The sequence below is a fragment of the Neophocaena asiaeorientalis genome, unplaced genomic scaffold (assembly GCF_003031525.2).
Source record: "Neophocaena asiaeorientalis asiaeorientalis breed wild unplaced genomic scaffold, Neophocaena_asiaeorientalis_V1.1 scaffold1028, whole genome shotgun sequence".
In the NCBI taxonomy this organism is placed as follows: domain Eukaryota; kingdom Metazoa; phylum Chordata; class Mammalia; order Artiodactyla; family Phocoenidae; genus Neophocaena; species Neophocaena asiaeorientalis.
The window spans coordinates 212,749-227,178 of record NW_020174061.1 but is presented as its reverse complement, the minus strand read 5'-3'; the positions used below and the strand labels follow the sequence as shown (position 1 = coordinate 227,178).

Sequence of the window (14,430 nt, the reverse complement as noted above, 5' to 3'; positions counted from 1 at the left end):
AACTATCATCTGAGAACAAGCTCTCAATAAAAAATGAAAATAACTGCCGAAACCGAGGTAAACCAAACAGCTGTTTTTGTTTATTGGCTCAGTGGCTCATGACGTAACACACACGGATAGCACACGGAAGTTCCAGATCCTGGGGACAGGACTACTGTCAGTTCACTTCAAGGGAAGGTTTTATTTGTTAGTTTGATCGATGACCCTGTGGCTCCTCTCCAAGGAAAAGGAAAGAGGATTTATTGAATAGCACCATTGTTCTAAACCTGATGGTCAGGTGGGACTTCTATCAATAGAATAACATTGAAGGTAATGCACCGTCACCTGGGCCCTGGCTTCTGGGGACGTTTCTCCTCCAAGCCCTTCGCCAGGCATGGTTTGTGCAGACAGCCGTGCTGCACTAAGCCTTTGATGGATCTGGACCTTTGCTATTAAATGCCCGCTGCCCAGCCTGTAAGGTGCAGGAGGCTGGCTCGCAGAAACCAGGAGGGCCAGGAGGTCCCGGGGGGCCGGGTACACCAGGGATGCCTGCCACCCCTGGGGGGCCTCGCTCACCATCCCGGCCATTCCTCCCGTAGCTGGCAGGACCTGGGTCACCTGAAACACACAGAAGATGCACGTGTAAGCAGGAGTGCCCTCATGGCTAGAGACACAGAAGGCACTGGACCCTGCACCCTGCCCACTGCCAGGCAGCGTGTACAGAGGCCCTTGACAAACACTTTTAGAAATGACAGAGGACGATTAAAGCAGACGATGATAGTGATGATATAATAAAACTCCTTCACTGCAGTTGGGTTGCTTCAAAATTAAAAGTGTTAGGAGACCTCACATCTCTCACCCCTATTTCCATCAGAGGAGCTGTACTACACAGTACGGTAGCCTCTCTACACAGACACCTGCCGAGCCTGGGAACGTGGCCATGTCAAATCGGGGGGTGAACCGTAAGTGCCAAACACATCTGGACTTCGATTTTTTAATAATTCATTAATAACTTTGGTACTTATTACACGATGAAATTATAATATTTTGGACACTGGGTTAAATAATTATTAAATCATACTATAAATACACATATTAAATATTATTAAAATGAATTTCACCTGATTCTTTGGACTTTTCTAACGTGGCTACTAGCAGATTTTAAATTATGCCCTCAACTCATGCGGTTCATGTTGGCTTTCTTTGAACAGCACTCCGCTAGCAGCTGCCCTTATTTCTAGCGGGTCCTCAATTTCCGGGCAGGGAGATGTACAGCTCGGTGGTGGGCAGATGCAGACAGGTGGCTGGAAGTTCTCGCTCTGCCATTTATGAGTCAGGTGACATCAGCAAGGCACTCACCTCCCCGTCTCTTCCTCTACAGGACGGATGACGCTTGCCTGATAATAAAGTTCCGAGCCTGAATGCACCCGATAAATGACTATTCGAATGCTACTGATTCACGTCTCTTAGAAGCCTGTGCAATGCACCCCGCAAAGCTGCCGGAAATTCCTCTCATCGGGGGCTTTCCCCCAGCCGGAACTACACGGTGTCCTAGGTTTCTTGGGGGCGTCGCTTTCTTTTGTCAAGTCCAGAGGTTGTTTGGTTCACCCACGAACCAGTGAGGCACGGCTCCCGTAACCGAGAGACATTTCTGCTGAGCGTGTACTTCATCACACCAGCAGCGCTGTCATACTATTACTGCAAAGGTGGCAATAAGACAGCCGTGTAAAAGGAATCATCTGTGCCAGGATAATACGGTCTTACACAGATCCTCATTGGTGTCAACTGTTTTAACTTGGCTGTTCAACCAAAAAGTTGAAAACCAAATCTATATGTTCAACTCTATATTTGCTTAGGTTTACTTCCTTTCCTTCTTTCTTGGTGGTTTTTAGTTTTCTTTTCCTATTTTAGTGGTCTTGTTACGTGTGTTTTTTGTTGGTCTTATTATAGTGATCTGGTCTTATTAAGCTGTCTTATTACATAGCCCGCATACTTTTAGAAGGGAACTAGGTTAGAGATCCTGCTTTAGATATAACACCTCATTTTTCCTGCTTTATCTACAAAGCAACATTACAGGACAAAACATTACTAAGTTTTCAGAGAATAATTATCTTTGATTCTATACATCTCAAGGCTGTAGACAAGCAGACGTAAGTCATTTCCCTTCATTTATCCCATGGGCTTTCATTTGACTATAATAAGTTGTGATGAAGCAGATGATTCTGTGTTTCCCTCTCAAGATCTCTCTAATCCACAGCACCCATCAACAAGGCTTCAGCAGAACCGTGCTTCTAGCAGAGCCTATTCAGATCTCCGGGCGCTGGGACAGTTGAAGGTTACGTTGATCTTTTAAGGATTAAAAAGATAAGTCAGATACAAATGCATTTAAAAGCTGATTTGCAGAGCTCCCACTGAGACATTCCAGGATGCCTTAACAAAAATCAAATCAAGATTTGGGGGAGAAAACGCCCAAAGGAGAGGTGGCACACGCAGTGACCACAGGGGCAGGGAGTGTAGGTTGGGATGGGCAGCTCCTGTGTTGTAAGCAGTGTCATCAGAACACAGCATGGCCATTAGTTTCCATGTTGCCCCAGCTGCTTTGGCACTACAAGGGCACAGGTGTGGGCGGCAACAGAAGCCACCTGGCCTGCAGACCTCAAAGAATGTGGTCCTTTACCCAAAAAGTTTGCTGACTCCTGATGTAGTAAAGAAACTGCCCTGGATTAAGAAATTCGCCCTCTGTCTTCACGGGAGACCACAGACGTAATGGAAGCTGTAACACATCAGGGTTATGGAGGCAGCAGGAAGGGCTGAGGCATGAGGTGACCTGGAGAGTGGACGCCAGCGTGTCCCCGCTGCCATGGCGAACACGGGCCGGGGCTGCCAGACCTCTGGTCATTTCAAGGGCAACTCAGAAGCTGAGTTTTTAAATAAATAGCTTTCCCTTTTTAGCCACATGTGTAACGCCAGCCTCCTGCCTAAGACCTAAAACTTCAGGGAGTTTATTTTCTACTACACAAGCAGTATGAAAAAGCAGAAGGAGAACTTTTTTTCAAGTTGAGCTCCCCCATTTTAACACAATCCAGGAGAGGGTGTTTTCAATGACTGAGTTTATTCCAGATTCCTGCTTATCCTCCAAGGAAAGAGTTGATGAAACCGTCCTGTCTCCCCTGGATTTATTCTAAGACAAGCACATGGAGTCCAAGTCTTCCTCTGGCAAACACAGCAAGTTGCCCTTTGGAGCGTTGGGTAAGTCATCACCAGCCCACCAGCATTCCCTTTACCCTGTGCCACTCACTGGCGATCCCACTTTCCTGGTGTGTAAACTGAGAGAGTGAAGGTGAAATCCAGAGTCACACAGTCACGTGGCTAGAAAGCGCTGGAGTTAGAAATGAGGGCCCTGGACCCCTCCTCCATCCTAACTGTGCTTCCACACCTACTGATTTGCTAACTCTGACAAGGTGCATCCATGAGTGCGTGTGTGTGTGTGTGTGTGTGGTTTAATTCATTGAGCCCTTCATTGAGCCTGAATTGACTGAGAGGCAGAAAGAGACACGATAGCCAAGCATTACTAACGATTCTTCTGCAACTCTATCACAAGTGACTAAAGCTATTTTTCTATTTTTCTGAGGTTTCACCCTGTAAAAATGGCCAGAGGAAAAAAAAAAAACAGCCTTCCCATAACAGCTTATGAGTTTCTGGTGAGCCCTGACCTTGGGCATCTACCCTCCAAGGTGCTCTAAGACTATTATGTGGGAGCCAAATTTGGGGGTGACACCAAGTCATTCAGGAAGTCCAGCAGCTGCATTAGCAAATATTTATAAACCACTTTTCAACTCTTACGAGGGAGAGAAAGCACGGATCTGAAGTGTTCTCTTTCTGCTCTGCCTACCTCACGGGTCTGTAGCTACACTAACTGCCTGATGATTACACAGTTTTCTGAAATTTCAACGACCTGTAAAATGTTATTGCCAAACTTCTCATGATTTTTTTTTTTTAAAAATGAATGTCTGTGCCATTCTCTGAGCTGACAGGAGAGGGCAGTCATGTTACACTGACAGAGGCGCAACCTGGCTGGAACATTCTTTGGGACCTAATAAATAATACCTGCCACGAAATAAAAAGGGCTGTACATGGCAGGCTTTAAAAACAAAATAAAACCTGGAAATAATTTTCAGCATTAAATAGGGAATTTCTTACATTTCTCACCTCGTACCGAGCTAACTTTTGTGGTGTTTGACAAAGCACATACGTTTAAGATTGTGGTGTATAAAGTGGCCTGTTTACATAAGATGCCCACGACCAAATAAAATAGTGGAAACAGGACAGCAGTGGAAATAGAGGAGAGATGACTACTGCTACACATAAGCCTAAAACAGGTGTGCCCCCTGCGCTTGGGGACTTTTTCCACCCAGTATTCACAAGTGAATCTCACCTATCTGCAAATCTTGCACAAGAAACCTGGCATGATGAGCGCAGGTCAGCTCTAACCTCCCGGGCACATTCACACACGACCATCATTTAACTTCCTCCTTCCCCCAGTGCGTTTAGATGCACAAAGAGGAAGTGAAGACCCACTCTCAAATATTTTTTCTTCAAATCCCCAGAGTGCCAAGGAACTAGTCCCCAATGGACCAGGCAGGCAAAAAGATACTGGTGATGAGACAGCCCCATCCAACAACCCACCGAAGGCCTCTGGTAAGAGACGGGAGGTAGGGGCAGGGATGGGGGTCTAAGGCCCCAGGGGTCTCGCTCGATGTGGTCCCCACAGCTCCACGAGAGAGGCAGAAAGGGGATCGTGCCGAAGTCAGATGCCAGGATGGCGAGATAGACTCAGCATACACCCGGACCACCAGGGCATCATTTTGTCCACGACGTGAACCTGGACGTGTGAACACTGGCCTCTGTCACTTACTACCTGGGAGACCTTTGTCAGGGCCTGTGACCTTTGTAAGTCTGTATTTCTTCAAATACAAAAGGAAGAAAAAATAATAATAATAGTAATGAGCTAAAATTGCAGAATGTCTGCCATAAGCCACGCACTAACCTAAGTGCTTTCCATGTATGAACACATCCACAGACCCTCCTAGATGAGTCCATAGGGCAGGTAGGGGTATAACCCCCCAATGTGCAGGGGACAAGCTGAGCACACAGAGGAGGCAGAGCTGAAAAGGAGTGACACAGCAGAACCTACCCCAGGGCAGCCTCGTTCGGAGCCCATCCTTCTTACACACCTGCCCTGCTGGCTTCTGGCTGCAGGCGAGAAGCAAGCTGGACGATTTAGGTCTACGTTTAGACAACAGAGAACTACAGCCAAAGTGACAGTCCATGTCACGGTCATAATAATAACCCGTGGTCCACATTAGGCGATGTACCATCACAAACCCGAAGGGCACATAATACTTAACACTGAACAAGCTGAGAGAAGGAGGGGAGACCGAGAACGAAAACAGTCCAGAAAGAATAAAGCAGTCCTGACAACTGACAGATCATGAAGGTATTAGTTAACCTTTTTCCAAGGATATCAGATGTGTTAGCACCAAGAATGACCAAAGGATCTCCTTTCCATTCAGGAGAATTCGAGTCCCAAATCCAACAATCGGGACAACAAAGGGGGTCACAGAATACCCTGTTCTGCAGGCTCCTTCCTTTACATAAGACGTATATTTACCTAGAAGGTTTCGGACCAGTTCCTGGACACAGCCCTGGTGAAGGTCCCCCCAGGTCCTGAAGTCCTCGTAAGGTCATGTTTGTGAGAGACCAGAAATCACATTCCTAACCACATTCCATGCTCTACGGGGGAAATGAAAAATGGCCCAGCCTCTCAGTGGATAATGAACGAGTGACATGATTTACTGTGACCCAGCACTTTGCATTTGTGATGTGGAGTTGAAGTAGATTTCACGGAGGGAAGGTCCGAGATGTCAGAGGTGGCGCCGGCTGACAGAAGAGTAGCGTCTTCTCACTGAGAGCCAGGGGAGAAGCCACAGGGACTGAACTAGGGTCCACCTCTGACCTTCATCTACCTCAAAACGCAGAAGTGCATTTGTTACGTTAATAATAGTACCAATAGCTAACATTTCTTGAGCACCCACTATAGCCGGAAACTGTCCTAAGCACTCTACGTGGATTGATTTTTCTTTAATTCTCAGAATTAGCCTCTCCAGGAGAAGTGATTGACTATTATCACTCTTTCGTAAGTGAGGAAACAGGCACTGGGCAGTCAAGAACTTGCCCGATGTCATAAAGCTAGTAAGTGAGAGTCAGGATTTGAGGCCAGATGTCTGATTTATGGAACCCACACTCCCAAGAGTCCACTTTCAGAGGACTCACTTTAGAGGCGGAATGGCCCTAAAAGCTCTTGTTCAGGGACTTGATGGATTTGGGAAACTGTCATCTGAGTACGTTTAGGTGTAGACAAGGGGATGTGAGCTGACCCAAAACCAAAGCCCCAGCTCAGCTGGTGCCTCAAGGAGGCTGCTAAATATGGACCCTTTGAGCCTGTGTGGTAAAGCACCGAGGAAACTGCACGCTTCAGAAATCTGGCCTTAATTTTTTCAAGAATAATCTGTAACTCTGATTTTTCACTAAATAATGTCAAATACCCTCTCAATGAAAATGTAACAAAAGCACAGAAAAAGAAAGACCAGATTTCCAAGTGGTACCAGGAAGGGAGGGGCAAGGGCTGGCAAACGGCAGAAAGGAAACGGAAAAGGGCAGGTTTCGGGGTCCTGAACTGGGGAGCCCACGAAGCTTTTTAAGAAATCAGATTTAAGTATTAATTCCAAGACCAGCTGCAACAAATCGAACCACTGTCATAAAGGAAATGCAATGAGGGCCAGGCAGAGACGCCAGAGATGCCTTGCCCTACCTTACCACTCGCAGCACAGATGACAGGTGTGCTAAAAAGCAAACCTGTGGAGCCCCCTGGGGCAGAGCAAGGGCCCCGGAGCACCAGGCAAGCCCGAGGTGAGGCATAACGCGCCCCCTCGTGGCATCCCGGGACACTGCACAAATCCAAGCTGGTCTTTCTTAAACTCAAAATGGGGTTTATGAACAGATTTTTTAAAAATAAGAGTCACCAGAAATGATCATGTATTTTTGCTAAAGGAAAATCGTGCTAATAGTGCAAGCTGCTGATCCAAGAACTGTTATTTGTCAACCAAATGCGCAAAGGAGAAATTGTCAGTCTCTCCTATAAATACATAGATAACTAAGTAAATGGTACAGATGATATTTTATCAGCTTTCAAACCTCCTATTCCTACCATTGATAAAGGAGAAGCGCACTCGGTAAATTCTATTTTCCTTTTCTCTCTTCTAAACATCCATCAATGAATCCAGACTTTATTGTTTACTAAAATCTTCTTGTCTGGGTCCCATTGAACTCCAACCAGGTTTTCTGTCCTTTTCCAATCATAAAGGCTTCCTTTTCCAATCACAAAAATTCATCAGTTTGTGAAAACATCTCGACAGCCCGTGAATCACCGTCTTAGAAAGGCAGTGTTTGAGCTATCTCCAAATGCATTTTTAAAAAATTCTTTTAAATGAGAAAGCCAAACCCAGGAGCAATGGAATGGATAATTAGAAAGCAACGATGCTTCAGGCTGCAATTATAGCCACAATCGGCTATGTAAACCTCCGGCAGAATTAGAAAATGATCGTTTCTTTTGCTAGATTTCCCTCAACGAAGTTTTCCAAATCCACTGTGGGAGTGTGGGGCACCCCCCTGCACAAGCTCCCCTCCCCGGACTGGTCTCCCCAGAGCTTTGGGGCCCTTCCTGAGCCCTGTCCCAGCAGTGATCAGAGCGTCTGCTGGGAGACTGCAGGCCATTCATGCTCTTCAACTGAACTGGCTTTCGGCCCGCAAGGCTGCTTCTGTGGTTGGACCTGGCAGTCATTCCCAACGTGCAGCAGCCTGGACTCTGGCCACAGAGTAGCCAGTGTGTAAAGAGAACAGACGGCCAGTGAGAGGACCCGGGCTCTCACACAGAGGCCACTTTGTCACCTCGGTCGACCCAGCTGGGATGCGTCCTTGGGCATGACTTTCGTGAGTAGGAATGTTTCAGGTTTATTTATTTGGGGATGTGGGCCTCTGGAGGGTCTGGATGTTTGAAGGAGAAGCTTTTAGAATAAGATGTCAGTTACTCCCCATGCGTCACGAATAGCTGAAGACGTGGACTCGTTTTCCTGCTGCTCTGACTTTTTGGTTTAAAGGAAAAGAAGAGGGAACTCTCAACTGGGCTAGAAGTGGACAGGACCCCATTCATTCAGAATTTTATAACGAGTGCATTGTGGTTGGACCTTGACACTATTTTTTAAAGTACTTATTCAAGAAAGTAATATTTCAGGGAGGGAGACGCAAGAGGGAAGAGATATGGGAACATATGTATAGGTATAACTGATTCACTTTGTTATAAAGCAGAAACTAACCCACCATTGTAAAGCAATTATACTCTAATAAAGATGTAAAAAAAAAAAAAGAAAGTAATATTTCAGGGAGGGAGACGCAAGAGGGAAGAGATATGGGAACATATGTATAGGTATAACTGATTCACTTTGTTATAAAGCAGAAACTAACCCACCATTGTAAAGCAATTATACTCTAATAAAGATGTAAAAAAAAAAAAAGAAAGTAATATTTCAAGCCCTGACATGTATTTTCTCTCAAAGAATACAGACGTGATTTACAGACTATTTAACTCCTCATTAAAGTTGGTTCTGAAAGATCCACGCCAGCCATCACTGCACATCACATGATAAACAGAGGTAAACAAAGAGCAGTTCTTTAAAATGTGATCCAATTCAGACCACCCACTGGCTGCCAAGTTCCCACCTCATCCTGTTTATTCTTACCTGGGAGACCTGAAGTCCCGGGCAAACCTTTGGGACCTCTTCCTGGGGGTCCACGATCACCTCTTTCCCCCATGTCACCTGCGTTTCATTAGAGAAATGTTATTTTTCTATATGTCTATAAAGTTCAATATTTTTAAACTTAAAGCAAAGCCTACATTCAGAAACCAAAAAGTAGGAAGTTGCCACAATGTAGGTCGTAGTAAGTATGTAGCAAGGCAAAAATCAAGTTAATTATATTGAGATCTAAGAGGGAAAAAAATCAAATGATCATATATGTAGATGCTGGAAAGATATTTGACAATTAAACATGCATCCCTGATACAACAGTCAATAAAATAAGACTCAGACTATTTCCTTAACATGATAGAGTATATCTATTTCAGCACTGAAGCTTAACGAGAAACACAGAGCAGCTTCATCATAGTCAGAACATTACAAAGATGCCCACTTTATCATTATTATTTATTATTTGGTTTGAGCCATCCCTAGTTTCAGATGATATGACTGCTTATCTTAAACCCTAGAAAAGCAACTCAAAATCTACTAAAAGCAATAAAAGAATTCAGTAAAGTAGCAAGGTACGAAATACATGGAAATCAATCATTTTCATATATACAAACAACAATCAGTGATAAGATGTAGTGAACAAAGATCCCACTTGGAATAGCAACTAAATTATCAAATAACTAGGAAAATAAGTTTAATCAGAAATATGCAAATCCAACATGAAAAAAAATTGAACAGAAGATTGAAAACGATGTAAATATCCATTAAAGGGTTAAATACACTATGGTACTTCCACAGAACAGAATGCTATGCACAGGTGTAGAAGAACCAGAAAGGTCTTTGAAATGATCCCCAAGGTACTGTTAAGTGAAAAAAGCAAGGCCCAGATCACTTACTAATGGACAGCATGATTTGTTGTTAAAAGGCTGTAGGGAAAATAAATATATTCATAGATCCTTTAGAGCATCACTGGTAAGGGTATGTAGGAAACTAATAATAGAGATTCCCTAATGAGAAGGATAAAGGAAACCAGACAGATGGGAGACAGGGGTGGGAGAGACACTCTTCACTAAGTATCTTTTTAGACATTTTAATTTCTTGAACAATGTAAATTTAGTATCACCAAAAATAAATTAATGAAGTTTCAAAATTTAAAGTGTGCTGTCATCAGTGCCTCCATTTCACTTCTCATTATTTATAGGGAATGTACTTTGGATTGCAACCAGCCATGTGTGTTTGCAAGACAGTTGATTGAATTCGGGGATTCGGCAGCCACAGAACAAAGTTACATAAGTTATCCTGGCCCTGCAGGGACCAAACTTAGAAACTTGGCCTCATTAACAAGATGACCTAATACCTTAGTTAACTGGTCCTGAATGACGTATGCCGCTTCTGGTACAAGACCAGTTCTACTATCCCATTAGTACAGTAGTATATTATTATTTTACTACGTTGTTACAAGATGCGATAGCATTTTGCAACAAATTCTATACATAATCACTTTTTCCAAAGATTCGCCCAACCTCATTGAATATCGACAGGTTTGTTACAATTTAAAAAACAAAGTCACAAGTGCCCAACAAAAATAGGAAGAATATCTGTACAACCATCTGTGCATTTGTCAAATAGTCAAAAATCTCAAATTGTGGCATGAATGTTTAAAAGTTACCATACTTTCGCTGTGAATGTCCTTGTGTGAACATTTTTATGGTGAATCAACTACATTTTGAAATCAATTTAAATTTTATAGATACTGTGAAAGGATGTACAGCTCAGCTTGGACTCATACATAAACTAGTTGTTTCTTACACTCATCGTCAGTATGGCCTTACTGTATTAGGAAGATATGACAATTAGCATTTTTAAAACTAACAGCTCAAGCTCTCTTGTTAACTTAGCAATTTAAATGTGTCACCTCGTAATTTTTGAGGCTGGCAGTGAGAATGTACCACGTTTTCTGAAGACACGAGATGAAGATTATAAATTAAAATGCAACTTTCACAGCGATAGTGACAGTTAAGCGCGCGTTAGCATAAAGCCGCACCAACTTCAGAATGTTGTTTGCGAGGAATAAGACCGCGGTCTCTTTAAAAGGACTATTTTATGTATCAACATATGTTACCAAACGTATAGGAAAAGACGGAAATAAAGGGCGAAGTGATGTGAAATTTCCGGAGAGATATGAAAACTCTTAAGGAAAACAATGGTAATTCTAGAACTGAAAAGTACAAGATCTGAAGGTAAAAATTCATTGGATGGGATTGCCAGCGTATTTGGATACTGCAGAATAAAGGGAATACAGACAGCATGGTGGCAATAATAAACAGCATTGTATGATATATAGAATAACATTTTCTCCAAATGAAAAAAAAAAGACCCCTGTCTTAACTTTGAAACTGGTTTTTGGTGATCAGTCATGGGAAAATACATTTTCGACGAGCCCCGGGACAGAGCCACACTGCAACCTGCAGCGGCCGTTGTGTGTCGGCTCTGCTACCCCCAGGGTTAATCTACTTCTTCAAACACCGGTCACGTCTTCCTTCAAGACATAGGAAACCTGGCTCAGGGAACTAAAGTCCACCTTTGTTAGCCTATTGTCAGAAAAGACATATAAAAAGCTTGTAAAATAAGCTTTGGATAAGGTATGAAGAGAATAAGCAGTTTGATTCAAAACAGAGTTGGGGAAACTAGAGAAGTTCTCATTGCTCCAAACTTCCTCTCAATTTCATCTATTTGGAAGCTATAATTGATGCTCTACCTCCAGGTGAGCAGATTAATAACGGAAAAGGTGAGTCTCAGATATGCCCGGTGTACTTTCCCCAGCCTTCGTTAACACAGGGACACGTCTGCTTGACCCACACTAAAAGATCTAAAAATACACACAGCCTTCCTCAAAGGGAATTAAAATAAACAAACCATGAACATTTACAAAGAGTATTTATGACATGAAAGACTGACTTAATCCTAAGTAAAGTGGACCCAGGGCCAGTCAGGTGCCTTTCGCATTTCTGCTCAAGCATCACATGAAATGAACACACAGCTCTAATGTGTTTGTGTAAAAGTGTGCAAAACATGTCGGTGAAAACCAAAAAATACACAAACATGATGGAAGCTTTCAGTACGCTCTGAGGCTTTTTTCTACTAGCTCTTGTTAAAAATGTTCCATTGTGTTTTTCAAAGTAACTTTTTAGGAAGAAAACAGTGATTTGATTAAGACATAGCCTGAACTGTTAAAAGCTTTAGTAAAACTTATTTGTTTTAATAAAACTTATCTACATAGGAATTTCTCTGGAAAAAGACCCTCAGAGCAACTCTATGGCAAACCAAGACTTCCACCATCCCCTCTTTGTTAAGCGTGAAAACAAAAAAGCAACAGGTGACAATGAAACACGTCTCTTCTCCGATTGGTGGAACAGTTAAGTTTCAAATGGTGGTGTGTTTATTCTCAAGGAAAATTTGTTTTACTACCTTTGGGTAGTAGAACACTATGTGTTTTCTACTAAGTAGGGCTGCTAATGTATGTGGTGGACAAGAAAGGTCAAGTCCAATTACCTAAAACCATACATCTCCAAATGTATGACAGCAGCAACTGATAGAAAATCTGATTATTCCTTTCTGCCCACACCCCAAATCTTAAGAAGTAGAACTCGGAGGAGATGCTGCTTTAAAGGAACCCAATGCCAAGAAAGGTATGGAGGAGGGCGGGGCGAGAAAGCTCTTTAGAAAAAAGAAAAGAACTATATTATAGGCTATGTCATAAACACCGCAGAAAAAATAGGAGGAAGCCCCTTATAACATCGAACTCTGCTTGATGAATGAACCTAGTGCCAGAGGCATTTCTCAGGTTCCAAATATAGGAATATATTTTTCTTCCCTTCAAAATAAGGTTCACTGCTGGAGTCAACCCAGCGCAACCCAGACACAATTCCACACTGCGATTCCCAGCTTCCCGGAAAGTGTCCAGATCATGTCACCTTTGTTTCCAGAGCTTCTCAGCCCTGACTGCTTCTTCAGATAACCTGGGGAATATTTTCAAAGCCTGGGGCCTAGACCAAGTCAATCAAAATCTCTGGGCACGGGACCAAGACGTGAGCAGTGTTTAAAGCTCCTTGGGTCAGTCCCATGTGGAGCCCAGGCTGGAGAAGGCAGCCCTCGGCAGGCTCTCCTGGTGGAGCAAGTACACAGACATTTTCCTGTCTTAGGAAATAAGATGGGACTTCAGGAGCGGGCTCTTACTAACTCAAAGTCAAGATCAGCCCCAAATATGGAGACTTCCTTTTGGCCAGAGAAAACAGGGCTGTGATCCTCTTAGCCCTACAAGGTGGTCCTTCCCTGGGAAGGCGGGACCTTGCCTGTAGGGTAAGGACCACCCTACACTTGTGCATTTCCACTGCGGGCCCCTCTCCAGAGTTGCTGACTCAGGGGGTCTCTGGTGATGTTGATGCTGCAGGGACCACTCTTTCGGAACCGTTGTACTTTAGTTCACTTCAGTGAACTCACCAAGGCAGAGAAGTTATCCGTGGGCTGGGGCACAACAGGGCGAGCTCAGCCAGCAGTCCACCTACAGCATGGAGTTCCCTAGAATGGTTCACGAAGCGAACGGGGCCCGACCACAGGGAGAGCACCTCCGCTATGGATTCCTGAATGCAAGCTCAAAGCAGGACCAAGATGAATGAATGGCTAAGGGGTTCTTTCAGAGAAGAGGTCCAGTTCTCTTTAAGGTGAACTCGGAGCTCTCTCCATATGATTTTGTCCAGCCTCCAAAAACAGGGAAATCGTGTCAGATTCACAGGAGGCCCCAATTAGGGCTCTTTTTTTTTTTTTTTTTTTTTTTTTAAACACACGGCTCTGCTGGCAGAAACAAAAACAAAAAACGTAATTAACAACACTGTTCCAGCTGAGAGTGTCCTGAACCAAACACATCAGGCATTCATCTACAGATCCCAAAGGCATCTTGTTTGACCTCTGACCGCTAGCACCATAATATTTATCCCTAATTGGAGCACCACTGCCTAAAAAACAAAAGTCCCTCTCTTGTTCTTGATGCCACATTTTTCTGAAGTTCCCCAGAGAGCTGTCAGTCACTCACCATGATGCAGAAACTCTGCCCTTTTAGTCCCTTCTGTCGATTATCCCAGGCCCACCAGCCCCCATGCTGACATACCTCATCTAGCAAACACCATCAGAGGCAGCCAGTTCTTCTGCAAACCCTGCAGAATACCTAACACACTCACAATCCTGCTGGCCTACAAAATACTGGTTTCCAGGGCTTAACTTGCTTTAAATAAAAGGAGAAGAAACAAACTCCCTCACACCCTCTCACATGTTAAATAAGGAATAAAGTTGTACCTCAGAGCCGGAAAAAAAAAAAAAACAGCAAAACTGATATCACTCTTTAAAAGAAGAGGGAGGCGGCTTTGATGCATGCTGTGATTTTTCTGATGTCCTGCTAACAAACTTTGTTACCTGAAGTAACAGATAACATTCAAGGGCCAGTTGCCATCTTAGAAGAGTTCTACAATGATATTAAGGTCTCAAAAAAAAAAAACAAAAAAACTTTAAAGATCCTTTACCAGATCCTGTAAAGTTT

General features: G+C 43.6%; 1 protein-coding gene across 2 annotated transcripts in view; it reads right to left on the bottom strand.

The window, feature by feature from the left end:
• Positions 1-298: 298 nt before the first annotated feature.
• The window catches only part of COL9A1 (collagen type IX alpha 1 chain), an 83,345-nt gene continuing 69,213 nt past the window's right edge, over positions 299-14,430 (bottom strand). For both annotated transcript variants that reach the window (XM_024754549.1, XM_024754550.1), the window contains 2 exons: positions 8,835-8,912; positions 299-597 (listed from right to left, as the gene is read on the bottom strand). In XM_024754549.1, the coding sequence (XP_024610317.1) occupies positions 401-597; positions 8,835-8,912 (275 nt within the window). In that variant the 3' untranslated portion in view covers positions 299-400. The remainder of the gene's footprint in view (positions 598-8,834; positions 8,913-14,430) is intronic.